At 36.3% G+C, this 15676-nt stretch overlaps 1 protein-coding gene across 2 annotated transcripts in view; it reads right to left on the reverse strand.

The window, feature by feature from the left end:
• Nucleotides 1-15676, reverse strand: part of LOC127871106 (transient receptor potential cation channel subfamily M member 3-like) — a 55312-nt gene that overhangs the window by 28079 nt on the left and 11557 nt on the right. For both annotated transcript variants that reach the window (XM_052413791.1, XM_052413790.1), the window contains exons 6-11: nt 14298-14464; nt 12038-12211; nt 10754-10954; nt 4590-4764; nt 3391-3562; nt 1965-2115 (exon numbers count right to left, since the gene is read on the reverse strand). In XM_052413791.1, coding sequence (XP_052269751.1) covers nt 1965-2115; nt 3391-3562; nt 4590-4764; nt 10754-10954; nt 12038-12211; nt 14298-14464 — 1040 coding nt within the window. The remainder of the gene's footprint in view (nt 1-1964; nt 2116-3390; nt 3563-4589; nt 4765-10753; nt 10955-12037; nt 12212-14297; nt 14465-15676) is intronic.

A 15676-nucleotide genomic window follows, 5' to 3' on the forward strand; every position in this document is an offset into this window, starting at 1 on the left:
TGGGGAGTTCAGACTGCATGAAACTCTCTCAAGTCTGTTTACTGGGTAGAACCAGCACTTGGTGTCTTTTGGGGAGTTCAGACTGCATGAAACTCTCTCAAGTCTGTTTACTGGGTAGAACCAGCACTTGGTGTCTTTTGGGGAGTTCAGACTGCATGAAACTCTCTCAAGTCTGTTTACTGGGTAGAACCAGCACTTGGTGTCTTTTGAGGAGTTCAGACTGCATGAAACTCTCTCAAGTCTGTTTACTGGGTAGAACCAGCACTTGGTGTCTTTTGGGGAGTTCAGACTGCATGAAACTCTCTCAAGTCTGTTTACTGGGTAGAACCAGCACTTGGTGTCTTTTGGGGAGTTCAGACTGCATGAAACTCTCTCAAGTCTGTTTACTGGGTAGAACCAGCACTTGGTGTCTTTTGAGGAGTTCAGACTGCATGAAACTCTCTCAAGTCTGTTTACTGGGTAGAACCAGCACTTGGTGTCTTTTGGGGAGTTCAGACTGCATGAAACTCTCTTAAGTCTGTTTACTGGGAAGAACCAGCACTTCGTGTCTTTGGTGAGTTCAGACTGCAAAGGGTAATCTGGGTAGACACTTTGTGCACATGCAATAAATTCCAGCACAATGAGAATGGATTATACAGACATTTTTTAGTCAGTTTTCTTGGAAGTACAGGATTCTTCATAATGTTGCATAAGTGGGGATACCATGTCCACTTCACAAAAGGTTCCAGAATTTGCCAAAAAAAATGTTTTAAATCCTCCTGGACCTGTTATTACAAAAGCATTAAATTTGAATAATTTTATAAATATTTACTTAATCAAATTTTCAAAATGTTGAAATACAAACTCAAAAGAGCCCATCAATTGTGTGATATTGTGAATTTAAGAAATTTTATGAAAAGTTAAGATAAATTCCTCTATGCATAAACAAATGTTTCAAATAAGGTAAGGGTAAAATGGTTAACAATGTAGGTAGTACATTCAGAAGAATCTATAAATGCAATACAAACAAGACATTTGTTTTGCCAATAAAGGGTACCAGTTTAGATTTACTTTATGGTGCACAACAGAATCATTTCCATCAAACACACAAGTTTTGGTTCTACCATGTAAAGCAGAATAATTATTGTTTAAGTACATTTAAGTACATAAATACATTCTTAATCAGACCAAAAACACTTGACTATTTCTAATTAGTATTTGCTATCCTAGAAACTGTTCAAATCAGTTTTTGGAATGCCCAAATTTTGGAATGCTATTCTAAAAACTTTAATTTTTGCAACATAAAAAAATCAATCCAAGTGGTTAAAGATGATGAATCTATAAAATAAAAGCAATGTTTGAAAATGAAGGATTATATAATATAAACATAACAAATGAATACTGATAAAAGGTTTATAGTGATCTTTAGACCCAAGAGTGTTTAACTGCCTTATGATCTAATGCATCTAAATGTCTGTTAGTTTCACTTGTTATCCAATCAATTGTTGTCAACGAATGTCAGAGGTTTCGGAGCTCATCATGTGGGCGTCAGTTAACAGTAAATGTAAAGCTATCAACTACAGAATTTTTTTGGCAGAAAATTGTAGAAGCCAACAATACAAAATGTAAATAAAGCCAAAAAAGATGGCAGCTTCTTTGTTTTTAAGTAATTTTTCCTTGATTTGTTTGTTTTAAAGTGTCATTTTAACTTTATGTATATATAAATATATGTCTTACACTTTAAAAGTCTTTTAAACTGGTCAATATTGCCAGGAGGGATTTATTCATACTTTGTGACGCATTACTTTTTTTAAACAAAAGATATCACCACATTTTTGGAAAGATACAGATTCAGCATTTTTAATTTAAGAATAATTCCAAACTAATGAGTGTCTATCAAGACAATCCTCTGACATACCAGGTCCGGGTTTTTACAGCACTTTTGCACTGACTCCAGTGTGCTGTCCGTTCTCTCCTGCACTTACCAGGTCCGGGTTTTTACAGCACTTTTGCACTGACTCCAGTGTGCTGTCCGTTCTCTCCTGCACTTCAGCCTCCTTCCATGACTTGGCATATGCCGCCACAATCTTCTCCCTAAGCTTTACCAGGTGCTTTTCAGAGATCTCTCTTGCCCCGCTGAAACACATAAGGATCTCTCACATGAGAAATGCTCTGATAAAACGGGGCTTAATGCATGTGCATAAATCATATACTTGATTTTTTGCTAAAACAAGAAAAAAAATACCATAAAAGCGGAAAGTGTTGTCCCTGATTAGCCTGTGCGGTCTTCACAGGCTAATCTGGGACAAAACTTTATGCACAGGCATTAAGCCCCATTTTCATAGAGCACGGCTAATATTTAGGTCATTTTTAACAATTAATCATGTCCATTTATTGCACAATTTTTCACCAAACTTTTGTGTCATTACCTAACTTTGGTGTTCAATGCTAAAGTTGGTTATATAGTACGGTGTTGAACTCCAAAGTGTGTTACCCCAGGTACTCACTTTGATGTACACCTGACTTAATCAATCAACATTATCAGTGTGTTGAATGTTTGGCAAATTTTTAGATTCATTCTTAAATTGTCACACTTTTGGCACATAACATTTAATATAGTTTCTCACCTAATTAATCAACATACTGTTTACCAGCAAAGCAATATATATATATATCCACGGTCGACATTAAGTTTAAGATATTTACAGTGTACTAAAGCCCAAATGATTTTTCTATCATAGCATTCAAAACATATTTAAGTAAATAACATAAAATAATAGGGGACATTTTCAATAAATCATATTCTTTTATATAGTACACCAATTGCAAGACATTATCATGGACTTGGAATTATGCAATTTAATCAGTTAAAACAGTTCAAATAAAATATTGTGTTGGGATTTATTAACTAGATATAAAAAGAAAAGCATTCAATTATCAATCTTGCCCAAAGAGCAAGTCTTATCAGATCAGTGCTGATCTATTGCCCCAATATATTTAACCCTTTCCCACTCAGAAGTGAACATCGCTTTGTGCAAACAGCATAAAACCAGAACAGCCTGCAAGTAACTCGCAGTCTGTTCAGGTTTTATGTTGTTTGCTGCTCATCGGTATCTAAAGGTTGGAAATAAAGCCTTAAACCTTGAACCTAATAAGAAAGGTCCTTAATTAAATTTAACTTTCTAAGGGACTACAAATGCATCAAAATACTTTTATGGTATTTTTCTTTGAAAGATTGTCCCTTCTTAGCAAAAATTCAGGTAAAGTAGAAAGTGTCGTCACAGATTATAAGATGTGAAAACTGCACAAACCAATATGGGACGACACTTTACAAACATGCATTAAGCCCCGTTTTCTCACAGCATGGCTCAATGATATTATGCAGCATAATATTATGGAAGCACTGGTAACCTGGATATAGTCTTGGTGTGCGAGTAAGCGTAGGCCAGTATGTCTGCCGCCCGTCCTGTGCCCGAACAGACGACCACAGGAATCTCATGCAAAACGGAGGACATGGCGTCATCAATGGCATCAGTTCCACCCTCCACAACCACCAGCACTACCGGAATACCCAGACCACCGTCTGAAACATGTTTTGTGTTCACATGTATTTCATGATGGTATTTTTCAAAGAAAGATACTGTTATGCAAAATAGTATTAACTTATTCCTTAAATGTGTATTAAGGGAAAACAATATTCTCTACCCGAAATGAGCCTCACTTTGGGAAAATGGGGCCTAATGCACATGCCTAAACTGTCATCCCAGATTAGCCTGAAAAGTCCGCACAGGCTAATCAGGGATGACACTTTAAGCCTAGATTGGATTCTTTGTTTAGAATAAACTCCCTTTAAATAAAATATGCCATTAAAGAGGACCATTTTCCCCTGATAAGCCTTTGCAGACTACACAGGCTTAACTGGGATGACATTCAATATGCATGCATTAAGCCCTGCTTTTCCAGATTGCAATGGATTTGCAATACTTAATTTTTTCTGTTCCTTCACAGTTGTTTATTATATAACAAACAATAATATTGACAATTTTCATTGTTTCTAATCTGAGTTTTCTTAGGATATTCCTAAAATGTGTATAGAGGCATACAGATCTTCTCAATACCAAAAGATGAGCAGCAGTCTAGGAAAACGGAGCTTAATGCATGTGATTAAAGTGTCCTTTATCCCTTTACCACTTAGATACCTATTTTCATGCATTTGTGGTCCCTTAGAAAGTTAAATTAATTAAAAACATTTCTTACTAGATTCACGTTTTTAAGGCTTAATCTCCAAACCTTAGATATTGATAACAGCAAACAGCATACAACCTGAACAGCCTGCTAACTGCAGGCTGTTCTGATTTTATGCTTTTGCCACATAGCCATTTTCACTTCTAAGTGTGAAAGGGTTAAATATAAGCTTTCGAAGCCTGCGCAGATTAAGAAGGCTTGACACTTGCCGCTATAACAGTATTTTTTCTTACATGGAAATATGTTCAAACCAAAAATTAGTTTAGTTAACAGGCTAATATTGCACAACAACACTTTTTCCATATACATTAGCCCCATTTTCCCAAGAGTTGGGCTTCAATGTAAAAGAAGCATTTAGGACATACTTGAAAGAGGTTCTGAGATCTTCTGCTCAATCTTTGACCTCATTTTGGCCACGCCGCCATACCGGTTCCGGTAGCCATCGTCCACAAAGATGAAATGTGTGTGGTCTGCATTTAAGGGAACCGGCTCACCGTGTAATATGACATTGCTGGTGCGATATTTGGCGTAAAAACAACCCTGAAACATTAATATGAGCAGGGTTATGAGAAAACTGCTTAATACATGTGCGTTAACTCTTTCAGTGCTGGAACCGAATTTTGAAGGCCTTTGCAAACAGTTTGGATCCAGATGAGACGCCACAGAACGTGGCGTCTCATCTGGATCCAAACTGTTTGCTATTCTGATAGTATTCTTTGAAAAAAATCGAAGAAAATGCTAATTTTAGAAATTCAGCAGACAACATTTTAGCAGACGACAAATTTCCCAGCATGCAAAGGGTTAAATGTCATCCAAGATAAGCCTTTGCAGTTCACACAAGCTTACCCTGGAGGGCACTTTCTGCTTTTATTGTATTGTTCATTTAAAGGAATACTCTCCTTGACGAAAGTCCAGTTCAGGCAGAAAGTGTTGTCCCTGATAAGCCTGTGCAGACTGCACAGGCAAATGTAGGATAAAAATGAATGCAAATGCATTTAGTCAATATTTTGGTGCAAGGCTCACATGCATCCACACATGTATATCAGCAGAAATGTATTTTTTATTTTTAATCACTGTGTCTTATTGAATTACAATTATGAAATCAAAACTATGCCCATTCCATTTTGTCATCAAAATGTACAACATGTTTTTTTAGTTTTCTTGGTTTAAGGATTTTGTAGCGTAACAAAGTAAATTACCAACAAAATGAAATTAAATATTATTAAAATAAATATTATATTAATTATTAGTATACTAGATGTTATACGCACTGGAAAATTATTAACAACAAAATTCTTTGTTCATGAAATTGGCAAATTCCAACTATAAGCAATATCTTACATACAAAGAGCCCAGATAATTTATGAATTAACGGATACATGTTTCAGAACTATGTCAGATGGCCAAAACAGATCGTATCTTATATTAAAGAACGTCAAACTAGACAGGAGAAGGCACCAAGTTAATAACTCATTGCTTATCTCGCTTATTAGGCATGTCTTGGGTATGCAGGGAATGTAAATGGCAGGCTTACATCCTCATGTTTAAGAGATCATTTAGATAAAACTTGTGACCAAGTTTGGTGAGGATTGGATGAAAACTACTTGAATTAGAGAGCGGACAACATGGTGAGGTTTAAAACGCACTAAGATACCCTGTGACCTAGTTTTAGACCCGGCATGACCCATATTCAAACTTGACCTAGACATTATCTAGATACAACTTCTGACCAACTTTGTTGAAGATTGGATGAAAACTACTTAAATTAGAGAGCGGACAACATTGTGATGTTTAAAACTCACTAAGTGACCCTGTGACCTTGTTTTTGACCCGGCATGACCCATATTCAAACTTGCCCTAAACATTATCAAGATACAACTTCTGACCAATTTTGGTGAAGATTGGATAAAAACTACTTGAATTAGCGAGCGGACAACATGGTGAGGTTTAAAACACACTAAGTGACCCCGTGACCTAGTTTTTGACCCAGCATGGCCCATGTTCGAACTTGACCTACACATCATCTAGTTACAACTTCTGACCAAGTGTGGTGAAGATGGGATTTAAACTACTTAAAATAGAGAGCAGACACCATGCTCAATGTGTAAAACGTACTTAGTGAACCTGTCACCTAGTTTTTGATCTGGCATGACCCATGTTCTAACTTGGCCTTCCGATCATCTAGATAAAACTTCTGAATAAGTTTGGTGAAGATCGGATGAAAACTACTTACCATGCTGAATGTTAAAAAACGCACTAAGTGACCCCGTGACCTAGTTTTTGACCCGGCAAGGCCCATGTTGAACTTGGCCTTAAGATCATCTAGATACAACTTCTGACCAAGTTTGGTGAAGATCGGATGAAAACTACTTGAATTAGAGAGCAGACAACATGCTGAATGTTTAAAACGCACTAAGTGACGACCCCGTGACCTAGTTTTTGACCCGGCAAGGCCCATGTTCAAACTTGGCCAAGACATCATGTAGATAAAACTTCTGACCAAGTTTAGTGAAGATCGGATGAAAACTACTTGAATTAGAGAGCGGACACTTAATACGGACCGACAGACAGACCGACAGACCGACCAACCGACTGACCGACAAATTCACTCTTATATACCCCATAAACTTCGTTTGTGGGGGTATAAAAATGCTAAAACATCAATAAAAGCAGCAAAACTTTGAAGTGATTGGACAATTTTGATGATTATTAAAAATGGCCTAGGCATATGTTCACAAACAATTAATTCAGTTTGGCAGAGAAAGACAAGATTTAAACTTTTGTACTTAAAAAAGCATCAACAATGTGGTCTAGGCAGTTATTGAATTACCGGTAATTATTTACCCCATCACCTGCAAGGTGGAATAATTTATCTGAAAAGATTAATACACTACAGATCCCATATTATCACAGTATTTGAGATCCATAGATCGTGATTACAATTTTCCGGATCGCGAAACATGTTAGGTTATTCATGCATTAGCACAGTTTGCAATCTCTTGCATTATGTTTTTATCTTTATGTTATATGTTTGTATATCAAATATCATTATTCAATAAAAGTATTTTTAAATGTGTTTAATTAAATGTGTAATATGAAAAGTATTCCCCAGTTTTATTGTTCATGTCAAATTAACAAATTGTAGCTACAAGAGATCAATTCTCATGCAATCCATGTACTGGTTAATTGTTTGTCTTAATTCAAAGCATGCTGCAATCCATGTACTGGTTAATTGTTTGTGTGAATTCAAAGCATGCTGAAATAAGACTTCATGTACGAAGTCTTGTTCAACAAACTTTTTGAGAGCTTTGTTTAAATATTTGTACATTTGTCTTTTTTTTTTTCAAGGATTTAGAAACGTTTAAAGAATAACACACACAACACCATATACTAAATATTCAAAATTGAAGCAAAGAAGACAAAGTCTAAATTATGAGAGATGATGGATATATCATAAAAATTGTGTACTAGAGATTTCAATATACTTAAATAAAGTGCATTTGCAGAAGGGATTAAGATATGAGCAGATTAATGTAAAATGGGTCTTATGCCGTATGTAGCCAGGTTTTAAGTCACAGAAAGTTATGAGGTCTCATTAGTGAACTTAGTAGAACTTGACCAGAATGCGTGAATGCACAGGCTGGTCTGCAGCTATGCTTGCCACATATGGCATAATACTCATTTTAGGGGTTCATAAAATATTGATAATATTAATTCTCTGTCACAATGTGGACACTTTGAGCGTTGAGTTTTGTGCTGGTAAGTAACAACTCCAGGGATTCAGTTTATAAATTAAGATCTCTGAAAAGTAAAGAGACGCATGATTTTGAATTTTTTTCTTTGAACAATATATTGTCTCTACACTCTATCTACAACGCACAGAAAGCACATGATACCTGCTTGAATTATATTACCCAGCGAAGATTGCTGCAGCATGTCTTTTCAACACATTTACTAGAAAATAAATTGTCTGGAGGGCAAAACAAGTTATGCTCATAATCCCCATAGAGTGACAGGAACTTTAGACAAGAGCACCGCATAACGAGTGCCACGCTCGGCTGCGAAAGCTTGTCAGAATATTTTTTTTTTAGAGGTCACAGTGACCTTGACCTTTGAGCTAGTGACCCAAAATGGGTGTGGCATGTAGAACTTATCAAGGTGCATCTACATATGAAGTTTCAAAGTTGTAGGTGGAAGCACTTTGATTTTAGAGCCAATGTAACGGTTTTAGCACGACGCCGGACGACGTGCAGACTATGACAATACCTCGGGTTTTCTCCGAAAACAGCCTCGCTAAAAATGAAGTGGGTTTTATATTCTTTAATAACTGTGCAATATTTTATTTTTTATAATTATAGTGCAATAAATATATACATGTTATGCTCAAGTGTGGTTTATAGCAGAAGTCAGATATATAAAACTGGTAATTCACTGTTTCGTTCGACCGGAAGGAATTTCATGCGTCATCTGTATGTCAAGTAGGAAGACTCACATACCAAAAATCAGCTCAATATACGAAAGCCTTGCTTAAAAAACTCCAAAAAACAGTGATTATACAAAAAATGTCGAAGTCCAAGTCCCATAACTTAGCCCAAAATCAATTGACCAGAACGAATTTTATACTTCATCTCTAGGTCATGAACATAGACTCACATACCAAAAATCAGCTCAATATCTGAAAGCCTTGCGTAAAAAACTCTGTTATTATAGAAAAAATGTCTAAGTCCAAGGCCCATAACTTAGCCAAATATCAATGGATCAGAACGAGTATCAAACTTCATCATGAAGCTAAACTCACATACAAAAAAAAATCAGCTCAATATCTGAAAGCCTTGCGTAAAAAAAACATCCAGAAAACTGAAAACTATAAACTCCCTTGTAAACAAGAGATGTGTTTGTCAGAAACACAATGCCCCCTAATGCTCCACTTTGATTTTTTTTTGACCTTTGACCTTAAAGGATGACCTTGACCATTCACCACTCAAAATGTGCAGCTCTATGAGATACACATGCATGCCAAATGTCAAGTTGCTATGTTCAATATTTCAAAAGTTATTGCAAAACTTTACTGTAAGATTAAGTTTTGGGACAGAATGACAGACAGACAGACAGGCCAAAAGCAATATACCCCCGATCAATCGATCCGGGGGCATACAAATTACCTGTACCTACAAAATGATATTTAAAAAATTCCCTTTAAAGCTAATTACTTCCCTTTAGATCAAAGACCTGTATCTTTTTTCAAAAAAATCAACAGGGACCAGAAAGAAATTTTATACTTCATCTGTAGGTCATGTAGGTGGACTCACATAACAAAAATCAGCTCAATATCTTAAAGTGTTGCATAAAAACCCTCGGGAAAACATAACGCCTGACGGACAGATAGTGCGACTGCTACATGTCACCCTTCTGGGGGCATACATATGAACGTTGAAAACAACCTAAAAAATTGAAAATTACCTTAAATCTCTGAAAAAGATAACAAAACAGTGCAATTGAAATGGCTGAACAACATGCTTATAAATATAAATGAGATTACAAAAATGCATTAGGATTACGAGTAAACATGACCAAATAAGATCTGAACAAGCTGAAGATAAATTGATCAGATTATCAATAAAAGCTTATGAATAAAAAGCGTGCAAAAGTTACATGCACACTTGCTAAGTATTCGCCATTAAGCATAACAATCAAATTAAGTACTAGTATAACAGAAAACAGATTCACTCTTACCCACAAATCCTGAGACAAGTTTGAATCGTAAATATAAGCCTATTAATGCTCGGAAGAATAAACTGTTACAGTCTACGAAATATACACTGTTTCAAACATTTCTAAATTGTTTAGATTTAACCTTTAACCACATAGATACGTATTTTTAGGCTTGTGTATTCTCTTAGAAAGTTGTATTTAATTACAGACCTTTCTAACTAGATTCAAGGTTTAAAGGCTTCATTTCCAACCCTTAGATACTGATGAGCAGCAAGCAGCATAAAACCTGAACAGACTGCAAGTTACTCTCAGGCTGTTCTGGTTTTATGCTGTTTGCACATAGACTTTGCTTCTGTACTGGGGCCTGCTAACAATAGCTTAAAAGCCATCATAACACATAGCGTATACAAGCTCGAAATTTGGATATTAAGAAATTACTTTCCAAAGTCTATGAAATAATGCCACTAATGAGTGTTTAAAAATAAAATAAAAAGATGTAACCTTATCCTTTCACCTAAATGTTGGCATGTCTTCCTTTCCTCCTAGTAAACATTCCGCTGTTGATACTCATAGGTCAAAGCGTTATCTTAATATCATTCAAAAACCTAACCCTTTCACACATATTAAACAAGCAAAGTGAAAATGGCATTGCAGCCAGCATAAAACCAGAACAGCCTGCGAGTAATTCCACTATGCCACTGCCAAAGACTTATTAAAACACTCTTGAGCCCATTTCCTGGGTCGTTATAACCTAGTTATTATACCTCAATTGCATTAAAATCCCAAATCTTATGAGTGAGTATATACATGCCCTCACCTTGCCTTCCTCAGTCTGCTCCAGGCACTTCCTGTCGCGCACATAGCCCCAGGGTGCAATCCCTATGCACCGTAGTCGGGGTGCCATGCGGTCTTCTGTCCAGACAAATGACTGTCCCTGCGCCACTGCCTGACCCACTGCCTTCATCACGCCCATGTTAAATCCCGAAGAAATGAGCCAAGCCGATGTCGCCTGCACAGTCTAATAATCAACATTAAACATTTTGTGCAAATATTTTATTGAAAGGACAAGACAATTTAGTAAATATTATAAGTTAAGTTGGGAGCTCACAAAAGACTTTTATATTGCCAACTATTTTGGTGATATTACAACGTCCAAATGAAATATTTGTACATCAGTGCACAATTTTATGGATTTATCAATATCTTTTGTAGGTTTTATTTTGTGTAAAGGCATTTGATAAAAAAAGAGAGCAAAACTTTCATCATTTCATACAATATTATTACGAGCATGTTAAGCTGTTATGTTAGCATTGCCCTTTGAGTTGATTCAATCTTGACCACATCAGATTTTCTTATCTTTTGTGTCTGCAAACTGAGCAATTGTGAGTTTTTTAAATTTTATTTTTGACCAATCAGAACAAGAGTTACAGCCCATTTGAAATCTGCAAAAGGAAAAGAACTTTGTCATTCATTTTTAGTATATGAACAGACTTAATTATGACTGAATAATCATTGTATAACATTGTGTGTTGATTTTATTTTAATCATCTTGCCATTGATTGAAATGTTTTGTCGGATGTTGCCCTTTGAAAACAGCTGAATTATGGTGGTTATTTTGAGCAAAGAAATCACAGAACCATAGGGTTGCCAAAACAAAAGTGTATAATACCCGACTATACAATCTTTAAGGCATCTATGGTCCCTCATACTTGCATACTTAATACTTATACTAAGATTCATCCAAAACAAGAGATTGCCAAACAATATGGTCCCCTATTGGTGAAACTCCACCATTGTCCGTATTTTTGTAATTATATTTGTTGCCACAGCAACCAGAATTCTTGATGTAGGAACAAAATGACGTGCATAATCTCCATATTGCCATCTGTCCATGTTTCAAGTTTCATGAAAAAATATGAAGAACTTTTTAAGTTATCGCAGGATCCAAGTGTGACGGACTGACAGACAGTCTGACGCACAGAGCGCAAACCATAAGTCCCTTCCAATTACACCGGTAGGGCGGACTGACAGTCAGTCTGATGTACGGAGCGCAAACCATAAGTCCGCTCTGGTGACACCGGTAGGGGACAATAAAACTCACCTTTATAAGGCCATTAGCAAAGGTGGTTCTGTTTCTACCGTCCAGTTTGAAGTTCTTCGCCCCACCCACCACTGAGATGACAAGATTAGGGGCCTGGGGCTCCATAATGTTCCAGTGAGTCTTCATCATCTCAAATAAGTGGTCCACTGAGTTGTCAACGCTGAGTCGAATGTACTGCCGAGCAAGTAAATTGAACAATATAAATGAAAGCAATAATATAGAATATTATGTGAGTTTTGGATATTAATAAAGATCAAGTTTATCATGCGAGGCTTAGAACCAATGTAGCGCGAAGCTCGCCAAGCGCTAACATGGTTCGAGCTGAGCATGATAAACTTGATCTTTATCCAAAACTCACTTTATATTCTATTTATCCTATTATTTCCTCCTATTTTCCTTTAATAATTATAAAACATGGCATTTTTTTACGATTTTGTTTTTCCGTAGTTGACAAAAATGTATTTTCCAATTTTTGGAAAAAGCCAAATCTGATCTCAAAATAGCGAAAGTATAAGGCTCAAGTTTATACGATCATTGTTATACTATTGATTTTCATCTGATAATAGGATAAAAACCGTTTCCCTCTCAGAGACAAAGTGACAATGGCTATAAATGCAACCAGAATCAAACCAGAACAGAGTAATTTGCAGTCTGTTCAGGTTTTTTGCTGTTTGTTGGTTATCAGTATCATAGGGTTGAAAATGAAGCCTTTCAAACGGACAACTATTAACTTAATATGATTTTCTATGGGACTACAAACATGTTAAAAGACATAGCTGAACAGTAGAGGGTTATAAAGGTAAACACAAGAAAATTATGTCAATGCTATGGGCTTCATTCAAAATAACAGACTTTTTTGTGGAAAAAATGGTAAAGGATGAATCAATAGATCAAGATGTCACATCAGCTTTTGGGAAAAATGAATGCTATAAAAAATTTGTTTTGGGATATGCCTGTGTAAGATTAAAACAACTGTGCATAGTATAACTTACAATACAACCATTTTTGGATTTATTAAATGTGTGTTTACATAAAATGTTGTTACTAATACATTCAGGAGAACTTCTTTAACTCAATACCTGATAACTCGAAAACCTATGATTGCTGGGGGAAATCTAGCGAATCTTATGATAACTGAGAACGGCCGGATTAAAGGAATGCAATCTCAAAACTTGTAAAATATAAGATTTTATGGGTGTAAATAGCAAAACTGATATTCTATGAAATTTAATTCAATTCATGATCATAAATATCAGTCACGACATTCATACAAAAATACATTGTTCATGTTTAGCAAAAAAAACAACAATATAATATTTGCTGAACATTCAAAGTACATAAATGTTCATGACTTTTAATGTATTTTATAGCCTGTAACATTTTAGTGATTCTTTTAGATGTTATCACAATCCCAATAACTCAAAACCTTTCGATAATTCTGCGTTTTCCTTATCCTAGAGCAAAGTCTAGGTAAGGAAGTTTTACTGCATTTATAAAACACAAACAAAGTTCATGAAAAATGATCTAAATGGAAACATTTATTTGCAAAATCAGTAACCATGGTAGAAAATTAGCAGAAGTCTAACTCCAATATTATAAATACACAAGAGATGTGTTCGTCAGAAACACAATGTCCCCAATTGCCCCGCTTTAATTTTTTAATTTTTTAAAATATTTTGTTTGACCTTTGACCTTGAAGGATGACCTTGACCTTGAACTTCCACCACTCAAAATTTGCAGCTTCATGAGAACGCCACTTTGAATTTTTTTTATTTTATTTTTTTGACCTTTGACCTTGAAGGATGACCTTGACCTTGAACTTCCACCACTCAAAATGTGCAGCTTCAGAGAACACCGCTTTGAATGTGTTTTTTTTTATTTTTTGACCTTTGACCTTGAAGGATGACCTTGACATTGAACTTCCACCACTCAAAATGTGCAGCTTCATGAGATACACATGCATGCCAAATATCAAGTTTCTATCTTCAATAATGCAAAAGTTATGGCCAACGTTAAAGTTTTTTTTCGGACGCACGGACGGACAGACTGACATACACACATACTGACATACTGACGGACAGTTCAACTGCTATATGCCACCCTACAAGGGGCATAAAAAGCACTACAATGACATGTCTAGGCAACTAAATCTTGATTTTTTTTTTCCTATATGATAAAAGGGCAACAGATAGTTACTTTTAAGTAATATAATCTTGCAGAAAATAACACAAAAAGCAACAAGGAATCTGATTACACAAACCTTTGCAGGCTTTTTACCGCCTCCGTGCTCAACATTGACAAAGTCAATTTTCCCGTAGGCATTGGTACGCGTACTGCGGAAAGCCTCATCCCTGCTCCACTCAAGTTGGGGAATGATGTCCGGACTGGGATCGTCAAGTTTTATGCGTTGAAAAATAAATTTCAGCTCTGAAATTATTGTGAGCAATTTTGATGGTTATTAAAACATGTTTTTGTCTTCGTTAACAAATAGATGAAATCTTTTTGAAGATATTTTTTTGTAGTTGGGGTTGTTGTTGATCTCCAATCTACTGACATAATGTGAGTCGCGTTCTGAGAAAACTGGGCTTAATGTATGTGCGTAAAGTGTCGTCCAAAATTATCAGGGACAACACTTTCCGTCTAAATTTGATATTTGGTAAGGAGGGACTTCCTTAAAACTAAAAATACCATAAAAGCTGAAAGTGTCGTCCCTGATTGGCCTGCGCAGACTGCACAGGCTAATCTGGGATGACACTTTACGCACATGCATTATGCCCAGTTTTCTCGGAACGGGACGCATGTTGTTATTCTTTGATAGAAGGTTGCTTTTACGTCCAGAATGTTGCTTCAAGATTACAATTTACCAGTGGTAACAATTAATTTCTTTGCAGACAAGCATATGAGGCGTGCTCTGTGAAAACGTGTCTTAATGCATGTGCTTAAAGTGACGTCCCACATTAGTCTGTACAGTCCACATAGGCCCATCAGGGACAACACTTTCCACCTATTCTGTACAGTCCACATAGGCCAATCAGGGACAACACTTTCCACCTATTCTGTACAGTCCACATAGGCCAACCAGGGACAACACTCTGTACAGTCCACATAGGCCAATCAGGGACAACACTTTCCACCTATTCTGTACAGTCCACATAGGCCAATCAGGGACAACACTTTCCACCTATTCTGTACAGGCCACATAGGCCAATCAGGGACAACACTTTCCACCTATTCTTTACAGTCCACATAGGCCCATCAGGGACAACACTTTCCACCTATTCTGTACAGGCCACATAGGCCAATCAGGGACAACACTATCCACCTATTCTGTACAGGCCACATAGGCCAATCAGGGACAACACTATCCACCTATTCTGTACAGGCCACATAGGCCAATCAGGGACAACCCTTTCCACCTATTCTGGATTTTTGCTAAACAGAGACTTCTTTGAAACAAAAAGTATCATAAAAGCGGAAAGTGTCATCCCTCACTGGCTAATCTGGGACAACACTTTATGAACATGCATTAAACCCCTATATCACAGAGCAAGGCCCATATGGCTGTTATGGGTGAACAAAAACACTTCACTGAGATTGTGGAATTTAATGTGTTTTTACTTTTAAGCTTCATCAAGTAAC

Source organism: Dreissena polymorpha, chromosome 3 (assembly GCF_020536995.1).
Source record: "Dreissena polymorpha isolate Duluth1 chromosome 3, UMN_Dpol_1.0, whole genome shotgun sequence".
Lineage (NCBI taxonomy): Eukaryota > Metazoa > Mollusca > Bivalvia > Myida > Dreissenidae > Dreissena > Dreissena polymorpha.